Raw genomic sequence first — 10,732 nt, forward strand, 5'->3', positions numbered from 1 at the left:
TTTGTGAAATAAGAAAGCCAGTCTTGTTTGCCTTAAGGCACAACTCCTGTTGCCATGTAGGTTGACTACTGGAGCAAGGTAGTTTACCTTTTAAGCACTACTGTCATCCGCTTGAGGGTAGGCACTACTCACTACTGTTAATAAACTGAAGCCTTAGTAAGAGCCCGGTGTAGACTAGGCACTCAATAAATACTTATGAAATAAGTAAATGCAGTACAAATAAACTCCAGAAGGGCAGTAGAGATGGTAGCAGTAGCATTAATAATAATAAAACCAAGTGTGTACTATGTGCCAAATACTGAGTATAGTAAGGATATGTATCATCTCATTTAATCTTCACAGTAACCTCAGAGATAGGTCCTATATTAGGCCCTTTATAACGATAAAAAATATGAGACTAGAACAACCTCTTCCTCAAAGTTACACAGCCTATATGTGGCACAGCTGAGACTCAAACCTAGACCTAAGCAACTTCAAAGTTCACGTTTTGATCACCAATTATACTAAGTTATCATTAAAACATGCCAAAGGGGCTGAGTGCAGTGGCTCACACCTGTAATTCCAGCACTTTGGAAGGCCGAGGCGGGTGGATCACCTGAGGTCAGGAGCTCAAGACCAGCCTGGCCAACATAGTGAAACCTCATCTCTACTAAAATACAAAATTACAAAACTAGCCGGGCGAAGTGGCGGGCGCCTGTAGTCCCAGCTACTCGGGAGGCTGAGGCAGGAGAATGGCGTAAACCCGGGAGGCGGAGCTTGCAGTGAGCTGAGATCCGGACACTGCACTCCAGCCTGGGCGACAGAGCGAGACTCCGTCTCAAAAAAAAAAAAAAAAAATTAGCCAGGGGGGGGGGGCCTACTCGGGAGGCTGGGGCGGGAGAATCGCTTGAACCCGGGAGGCAGAGGTCACGGTGAGCCGAGATCGCACCACCGCACTCCAGCCTGGGCAACAGAGTGAGATTCTATCTCAACAAAACAAAACAAAAACAAACAAAAAAAACACGCCAAAGGACAGGGACTGTAATTCCTTTAATAGCCTATCGTGTGACCGTGGACAAATCACTTAATTTCCATTTTTCATCTACATACCTGGGATAAAGAATTATCAGAACCCCAGCAGAAAGATGAGGGCATCTGTGCCAGGGAAAAGTTAATTTAACAGTGGGGATGAGAAATTGAATACATACAGGGGAGCTGATGGAATAAATATGCACATGAAGAATAGTGAAAGCAGATTTCTCACTGCTGGAGAAAGGAGTTACAAATTTGGAAAGGAAGAAAAATGAAACAAACTCTGTTGTGTTTGGACTAAAATTCAATGTGTCCGTGTAAGTTCATGGTCTTATTTATGGAGAAAGGTAGATAGGTGTGGTGGTGCCTACTCGGGAGGCTGAGGCAGGAGAATCGCTTGAACCCGGGAGGCAGAGGTCACGGTGAGCCGAGATCGCACCACCGCACTCCAGCCTGGGCAACAGAGTGAGATTCTATCTCAACAAAACAAAACAAAACAAACAAAAAAAACACGCCAAAGGACAGGGACTGTAATTCCTTTAATAGCCTATCGTGTGACTGTGGACAAATCACTTAATTTCCATTTTCATCTACATACCTGGGATAAAGAATTATCAGAACCCCAGCAGAAAGATGAGGGCATCTGTGCCAGGGAAAAGTTAATTTAACAGTGGGGATGAGAAATTGAATACATACAGGGGAGCTGATGGAATAAATATGCACATGAAGAATAGTGAAAGCAGATTTCTCACTGCTGGAGAAAGGAGTTACAAATTTGGAAAGGAAGAAAATGAAACAAACTCTGTTGTGTTTGGACTAAAATTCAATGTGTCCGTGTAAGTTCATGGTCTTATTTATGGAGAAAGGTAGATAATTGAAATACACAGGTAAACATGTGTAACACACACTCCCTAGCTCTATTCACTGAGTAGTCCTGGGAGCAGCAACACCCCTACAGCAAATGAACACTGTATCCAGATCTCAATTTCCAAAAAAGCATTTTTCATTAAAAGAAACAAGGGTACTTAAAGAAAGAGCAGTCGACTAGGACAAAGTACAGTATCCGCTTATAACATCTTTTGCCAGAAAGTAAAGATATGCTCAAAGAACAATAGTAGTGCTTTGAAAGAACTCAGGAGCCAGTCTGAAGGGGCTCCCACTGGCCCAATTAGGGACAACTGGGCTTCAAAATAAGTAATAGTGACAAACCCTAACCAAGACAGAAAACTGGGCGAGGCACTGTGGGTGGCTCATGCCTGTAATCCCAACACTTGGGAGGCTGGGGTGGGAGGACTGCTTGAGCCCAAGAGTTCAAGACAAGCACCTGGGTAACACAGTCCCCATCTCTACAAAAACAAACAAACAAACAAAACTTTAGCCAGGCATGTGGTGCATGCCCATACTCCCAGCTACTTGGGAGGCCAAAGTGGGAGGATTGCCTGAGCCTGGGAGGTTAAGGCCGCAATGAGCAGTGTTGGCACCACTGCACTCCAGCATGGGTGATAGAACAAGACCCTATCTAAAACAAACAAACAACAAAACACACACACACACGCACACACACAATTTTTTTTGAAAGACAGAAAACCATAAGACCATAGATATAATAAGTAGGTAAGTTAAAAATGTGATGGAGAACAGGATAGTTACATGTTTTTCATGTACCCTCTCCCCTAAAACACTTACTAATTATAAAGGGAAAAAGAGTAACTTTACAGTGGCAAAGCCTGGTAGACAATATTTCCTCAAATTCTCCAAATGAACACTGTAGAAATGGGACAAATTAAAACTGTACTACCTGACAAAGTGCAATGAAAAAAACTGTCATTTCAGTGATATTCCTGCCGAAGATTAATAACCTCAGTCTAATCACAAGAAAACATCAAACAAACCTAACCTGAGGAACATTCTAGAAAACAAATGGCCTGTAAATTTCAAGGGTGTACAGGTCATATGAGTCAGGAAAAAAATGAGGAACTGTTCTAGACTGAAGGAGACTAAAAAGGCATGACAACTAAAAGCAGTTTGTGATTCTGAACAGAATCTTCCTACTATAAAAAATGTTACTGGGACACCTGGGGACACGTGAATGGGGTGTCATAAGTAGCTGGTAGTAATGTATCAATGTTCATCTGCTGCAGTTGATGGTTGTACCATGAGGTGTAGGAGAATCTGCTTGTTTGCAGGAAACTTACACTCAAGTGTTTAGGGGTACTGGAGCATCATGCTGGCAACTTGCTCTCAAATGGGAAGGAAGTGTTCTTTTATTGTACTTCCAACTTGTTTGTAACTTTATAGTTGTTTAAAATAAAAAATAGTCATGGGGCCGGGCACGGTGGCTCTTGCCTGTAATCCCAGCATTTTGGGAGGCCGAGGTAGGCAGATCACAAGGTCAGGACATCGAGACTATCCTGGCCAACATGGTAAAACCCCATCTCTACTAAAATACAAAAATTTAGCCAGGCGTGGTGGCGCATGCCTGTAGTCCCACCTACTCAGGAGGCTAAGGCAGAGGAATCGTTTGAACCCAGGAGGTGGAGGTGGCAGTGAGCCAAGATTGCACCACTGTACTCCAGCCTAGGTGATAGAGTGTGACTCCATCTCACAAAAACAAAACAAAACAAAACAAAACTCATCTAACATCTCAGAGGGATATTGTAAGGCTTAAATAAAATCAGATACAAAATTGCTTGTATCTGAGAATACAAATCAGAGAAGCTAAAAGTGTCATAAAAATGCAAGATAGTATCACTATAAAACCAAAGTTGTATAGGTTTTCAATGGTTATGGATGTGGGCACACTAGATTGACAAATCATCTTTAATTGCCACTACTCTCTATCTGTAATCCTCCATTTATATATTCCATGTTAATTTCAGACATCAAGAGAACTAGGCAGGCAGAACACAATTCTTCACGGCCTATGTCCCATACCTCTCCTCTTGAGGAGTCCTTACTAGGGGATGAAGATGATGAATGAGGTGCAGCCACCAAAGAAGTAGCACCAATGACTGCAGCTGGAGGCAGTTCTCGCTCTTCATTTCCTGGACGCCGGTTCCAGCTGGGGTCACTCATGGGTCTCCGGACAGAAGATACTATATCAGAGCTCCTGCTTCGAACTAGTCTCTCAGGGTAAGAATGCCTTTGCTTGAATGCCTCCAATTCAGCTGGAGTTAAAACATGGGAACCAAAGTTTGGCAACCTGGCCTCATTTCCTCCCACAGCTCCTTCCAGGATTGGGGGATCTGGTGGTGGATGCGATGGCCTAGCATAGTGAACCTTTGGCCTTACCACAGCAGAAGCCCCTGCAACACAGGAAAAAAAAAATTTTTGTAACTGAGACACTTCTCTAACAAAGGCATTAACAAGGGGGTTTGGTTTCCTCCTCCTATGACATGAGTGAAAAAGTTCATTTCACTGGTGTTTACCTTCATGTGAAGACAGTGGATCAAACATGGCCAGCAGAGACTCTGACTGAGAAGGAGGAGAAGTCAGCTGGTGGGCACCTAAAACAAGAGGGAAACAGTGAGACCAAGCCACAACTCAGGATAAACGGTCTCAACACAGTTTAAAGGGTTCTAAGTATTCTTTGACGGTTCCTTTTTTGATCCATTAGAACTTGAGAGGCATACAAGAAAAAAAAAAATGATTACTTTCAATTTATTTTCTGTTTTTATTAGTATCTTCATACACAGATTTTCTTTTCATTTAAGTGGTCTGGCATCTTTACTTCTAATGGCCAAATGCTAGTATGGTTCATGCAAAGAGAACAAAGCCAGAAGACCTAAACTATCAATGTTTTCAAAATGTCACAGCTTCCCTGAGCCTCGCCTTCCCCTCACCTGAAAACACGGGGCGAAGGCCAGGTGTAGGCGCTCATGCCTATAATCCCAGTGCTTTGGGAGGCCAAGGAGGGAGGACCGCTTGAGCCCAGGAGTTCAAGACCAGTCTGGGCAAGATGGCAGACCTTGTCTCTACAAAAATTTACAAGAACTAAAAATTTAAAAATAAATAAATAAAATATAAACATAGGGGCAATACTATGTACAGACAGGGTATAAATAAAAGGTTGTAAATCTTGAAGTTCTAACACTGCTCTCAGCAAATAACTTTAAAACAGAGAAGTATGTGGAGGATGGAAATTTCAAACATAAAAAAGAAACTATTAATCTAAATGTTTTTAGTCTGAAGCTATCTTTTTTTTGTCTGGAGCTATCTTTCCATAATGAATGAGAGTACTATTATGCCTTTTGATTTTTACTTTTATTCTATAGGTAGATCATTATAAAAGATAGCCTAAAACAGCAGTTCTCAAATTTTGGTCTCAGGACTTTTTTTTTTTTTTTGGAGACAGGGTCTCGCTCTGTCACCCTGGTTGGAGTGCAGTAGTGCAAACAGCTCACTGCACCCTCAGTGATCCTCTTGCCTTAGCTAAGGCTTCAGTGATCCTCTTGCCTTAGCCTCCCAAATAGCTGTGAGCACAGGCGTATACCACCATACCCAGGTAATTTTTACATTATTTTTTGTAGAGACAGGGTCTCACCATGTTGCCCAGGCTGGTCTTGAACTCGTAGGCTCAAGCACTCCTCCCGCCTCCGCCTCTGAAAGTGCTGGGATTACAGGCATGAGCTACCATGCCTGGCCAAGACATCTTTACAACTTAAAAAATTACTGACCCTAAGAGCTTTTGTTTATAGTGGTTATATCTATTGACATTCTATATTAGAAATTAAAACTGAGGTTTAACTATTTACTAATTCATTTAAACATACCCATTAAATAGTAATACATGGGAGTCTCTCTGAACCGACTCTGGTTTGGGAGGCTGTCCATTTTTTTTTTTTTTTTTGAGACAAAGTCTCGCTGTCACCAGGCTGGAGTGCAGTGGTGTGATCTTGGTTCACTGCAACCTCCACCTCCTGGGTTCAAGCGATTCTCCTGCCTCAGCCTGCCGAGTAGCTGGCATTACAGGCACACACCACGACACCCAGCTAATTTTTTGTATTTGTAGTAGAGACGGGGTTTCACCATGTTGGCCAGGATGGTCTTGATCTCCTGACCTCGTGATCCACCCGCCTCGGCCTCCCAAAGTGCTGAGATTACAGACGTGAGCCACTGTGCCCAGCCCCATTTTTTTAAAAAAAGAAAAAAATTTAATGGTAACACAAAAAAGCCTTTTTTAAAAAAAATTAAAAATAACTATTATTTTCCAAAATAAAAAATGAAAAGAATGACACTTCAACATTTTTTGCAAGTATCTTTAATGTACAGCTTAGAACACAGCTGGGTTCTCATGTCTGCTTCTGCTTCAATGTGCTGAAAATGTTCTTTTGGCTGATGTATATAAAGAAAACCTGGCCTCACACGGACATGTAGTTGGAAAAGGAACAATATGTTAGTAGCCTTTTCAGAAAACTGTGGATATTATTCTTTGCTACTCTACCATATCTTGAGAAGTAAAGTTTTTTAAANAAAAGCCTTTTTTAAAAAAAATTAAAAATAACTATTATTTTCCAAAATAAAAAATGAAAAGAATGACACTTCAACATTTTTTGCAAGTATCTTTAATGTACAGCTTAGAACACAGCTGGGTTCTCATGTCTGCTTCTGCTTCAATGTGCTGAAAATGTTCTTTTGGCTGATGTATATAAAGAAAACCTGGCCTCACACGGACATGTAGTTGGAAAAGGAACAATATGTTAGTAGCCTTTTCAGAAAACTGTGGATATTATTCTTTGCTACTCTACCATATCTTGAGAAGTAAAGTTTTTTAAAGGATAGCTACAAGGTAGAATTTGAAACCAAATCAATGAACTTTTTGTCCTCTGTTAAATTCACATTTTCATATCACCACGAATCTCACCAGAAAAGTCTTTAAAAACAACAGGAAGTTGTCAAACTCATACAGGTAGACACACGTTTCCAAAATTCTAATTTTTGTCTGAAAGTTTGAATTTCATCACTGGCAACAAACTCTACTCTATTAGTTGCTTGTCTTTAAGTAACAGAATCATTTTGTTAATTTTTTTTTATTTTTTACTTTTTTAAAGATGGGACCACAGGCATGCGCCACCACATCTGGCTAATTTTTTATTTTTTTATTTTTGTACAGACAGGGTCTCACTATGTTGCCCAGGATGGTGATGAACTTCTGGGATCAAGGAATCCTCCAGCCTCAGCCTCCGAAAGTGCTGTGATTACAGGTGCGAGCCAACGTGGCTGGTCATACTTTGTTAATTTTTGAGATGTCTGCCAAATACCCAACTACGTATTCATAAGAAATACAGTTTGTCATTATTTCAAGTAAAAATGATATTTCATGAAAACCAAATAAAATAAGTGGAAACATTGGCTAGTTCAGCTAACAACTCAAATAATCACATAAGTGCTTCTTGAGACATCTCATCATATCTCAGAATGTGGTAAAAATGCAATATGGGTGTTTCCCATTTCTTCACACAGAATATTAAAAGGTGTATACTCAAGGATTGAGACGTGATTAAGTAATTTTATTCCTTCATCAAAGACATTCCTAAGTAAAACTTTTTTTTTTTTTTTAACTGTGAGTGAAGAATACAATGTGGTGCCCTTGCACCCTGCTAGGGCCCCAGCAAATTTTATCCACTTTGTCTATGCACCATAAATACAAATATTGACACAATGAAAATGGACAATAACTTTGATTTTTCTGAAAACAGTTACGACTTCATCTACCCTCCTCCCTCAAAGGGTCTTAGGACCTCAGTGGTCCATGGAGACCATGCTTTGAGACTGCTGGTTTAGAACAGTGGTTCTTGATTTGTGGCTATCTTATCCCCCACGAGATCACTGGGTAAAGTCTGGAGACATTTTGGTTGTTGTAACCCCAGGGGTATAGTGTATATGCTACCGGTAGGGGCCAGAGATGCTTAAACATCCTAAAATGCACAGGACAGGCCCCCACAACAAAGAATTTCCCAGCCCAAAATGTCAATAGTGTTAAGGTTAAAAAACCCTGGTTTAGAACCAAAAAAACTGTAAAAATAGAAAAAGTACCTCACTGGGCCCAGTGGCTCACGCCTGTAATCCCAGCACTTTGGGAGGTTAAGGCAGGCAGATCACTTGAGGTTGGGAGTTCGAGACCAGACTGACCAACATGGCAAAACCCCGTCTCTACTAAAAATACAAAATTAGCCGGGTGTGGTGGCGCATGCCTGTAATCCCAGCTACTCAGGAGGCTGATGCAGGAGAATCATTTGAACCGGGGAGACAGAAGTTGCAGTGAGCTGAGATTGCGCCATTGCACTCCAGCCTGGGCAACAAGAGCAAAACTCTGTTTCAAAAAAAAAAAAAAAGAAAAGAAAAGATACCTCAAAACCTACCACCCAATATATAAAACAACTGCTAGCATTTTGGTATTTCCAGTACTTACTTCATGCATAGGTTTTTTAAAAATGTTTTACTGGCCAGGCGCGGTGGTTCACGCCTGTACTCCTAGCAGTTTGGGAGGCTGAGGCGGGTGGATCACGAGGTCAGGAGTTCAAGACCAACCTGGCCAATGTGGTGAAACCCGTCTCTACTAAAAATACAAAAATTAGCTGGGCGTAGTGGTGGGTGCCTGTAATCCAAGTTATTGGGGAGGCTGAGGCAGGAGGATAGCTTGAACCCAGGAGACCCAGAAGGCGGAGGTGCAGTGAGCCAAGATTGTGCCACTGCACTTCAGCATGGGTGACAGCAAAAGACTCTGTCTCAAAGAAAAAAAAAAAGTTTTATTATTTTGTATGTAAAATTCTACAAAATAAATTCCATGTAGTATGTTCTAGGTTTTTCTCTAAGTCATTTCATATTCTTTAATGCATTTTAAAATAGCTACATAAATTCTAATAAGCGGTTACATCAAAATTATTTAGCCATTCCATTTTCTTCAATTTTTAAGTTATTTCTAATTTTCTGCCAATACAAATTGTTATGAAGAACATCTTTGTGCCAAGGACTTTCTCTATACACGGAATTTTTTCATTATGACTGATACCTAGAAGTGGAACTAACCTGACTAAATTTAGAATGTGAACATTTAAGGCCTTAAATAGATATTGACAAAGTATGTTCCAAAGTGCTATACCAACAGATGCTATCACCAGCAATGTGTCACAATGCCAGTTTCAACCACGAATGTGGTCATTTTTTAAGTCATTCTTATTTCCCCCTCTTACCGTGAGTTATTTCATCCATGTCTGGACTAGTGACAGAATCTTTACCCCCAAAATCAGAGCTGCACTCAGATCTCAAGTCTTCAATCTTATTGGGAATATCCTCAGAGGTTGCACTTATGCCTTTAAAAAACAATAGTAAAAAATAAACAGGAAGAAGAACAAAATAACCACACAAAGAGTATATGAAATTTGGAGAAACTGAAACATTCTTGAATTTTGTGTCACAGTTCTATACATGTGAGTTTAGTATTATACCCTTTATGGTACTACTGCTTAAATATACTTACCTTGCTTTACACAACATAATCAGAATCATACAATTCTAAAATAGGACAGGCTACTAAGAACAGAAACAGTTGTAGAGAGACTGCCAATTACTTCAACAGGCTCCATAAAGCCACACATTAAGTTCTCAAAGATTTCAGGTGCAATGGAAATAAGTTTGTTTCCTGGAAATTACTCAGCTCTTAAATAAAACATATCTCTTTGTATCAACTTTATAAATGGGAGGGGGTAGCGGGAGAACACCTTCAAATCCCTACTCCTTAAAACAAGACAGACATACCGGACACAACACTGAGGCCTGGTGTGCTGGGGCGGGAACTGACCTCCCTGACATCCGTATCATCAGATGTGCTACCCAGTCCAGAACAGCTCTCCAGTTCTTGTAGACGCTCCTCCTGCTTTAGGTCTGGGGCCTCTAAATAGAAGATAAGAGGTGTGTTACATTTGTGATTCTGTTAGCACACCACAATTTGAGCTTTTGTGACCCAGATAAACAAAGCTACCAGGGCATGAATGAAATCAGTGCAAATATATGTCTAAGTCTGGGATAGTTAACAATGCTAGTTAGATTAAGTGTTAAAGAAGTCAAAGTTGTGATTTTCATCCCAATATAAGCCAGTTCATTGTGCACAGATGAAAACGTGGTTTCTAGATCACTAATGTCACGCAGTATGCTATTGGTTAACACGTGAACTGGACAAGAGAGTATGGAATAGCTTGGTATTAAATCAACCACTTCCTAAAAAGTAACTCCTATGAATATTCAACAGCTGGTGAGCTAATCCTATTGTCCCCAACTGGTCTTCAAACAAGGCTAGCATATCTGAATGCTTTAACATTATAAAACAGGCTAGCCATGGTGGCTCACGCCTATAATCTCAGCACTTTGGGAGGTCGAGGAAGGCAGATCACCTGAGGTCAGGAGTTCGAGACCAGCATGGCCAACATGGTGAAATCCCATCTCTAATAAAAATACAAAAACCAGCTGGGAGTGGTGGCAGGTGCCTGTAATCCCAACTACTTGTGAGGCTGGCAAGAGAACTGCTTGAACCCAGGAGGCAGAGGTTGCAGTGAGCTGTGATTGCACCATTGCACTCCAGCCTGGGCGACAGAGTGAGACTCTGTCTCAAAAAAAAAAAAAGAGGGGCCGGGCACAGTGGCTCAAGCCTGTAATCCCAGCACTTTGGGAGGCCGAGACGGGCGGATCACGAGGTCAGGAGATCGAGACCATCCTGGCTAATACG

General features: G+C 41.1%; 1 protein-coding gene across 7 annotated transcripts in view; it reads right to left on the reverse strand.

The window, feature by feature from the left end:
* GAPVD1 (GTPase activating protein and VPS9 domains 1) overlaps window positions 1-10,732 on the reverse strand; it is a 101,548-nt gene that overhangs the window by 23,304 nt on the left and 67,512 nt on the right. For all 7 annotated transcript variants that reach the window (XR_001886145.1, XR_001886143.1, XR_001886144.1 and 4 more), the window contains exons 12-15: window positions 9,769-9,903; window positions 9,204-9,323; window positions 4,440-4,517; window positions 3,946-4,316 (exon numbers count right to left, since the gene is read on the reverse strand). Coding sequence is in view for 1 of the 7 variants with exons in the window: in XM_017874752.1 (XP_017730241.1) it covers window positions 3,946-4,316; window positions 4,440-4,517; window positions 9,204-9,323; window positions 9,769-9,903 (704 nt within the window). In the remaining 6 variants the exon portion in view is untranslated. The remainder of the gene's footprint in view (window positions 1-3,945; window positions 4,317-4,439; window positions 4,518-9,203; window positions 9,324-9,768; window positions 9,904-10,732) is intronic.

The sequence above is a fragment of the Rhinopithecus bieti genome, unplaced genomic scaffold, assembly GCF_001698545.2.
Source record: "Rhinopithecus bieti isolate Rb0 unplaced genomic scaffold, ASM169854v2 scaffold_7967, whole genome shotgun sequence".
NCBI classification, from domain to species: Eukaryota; Metazoa; Chordata; class Mammalia; order Primates; family Cercopithecidae; genus Rhinopithecus; species Rhinopithecus bieti.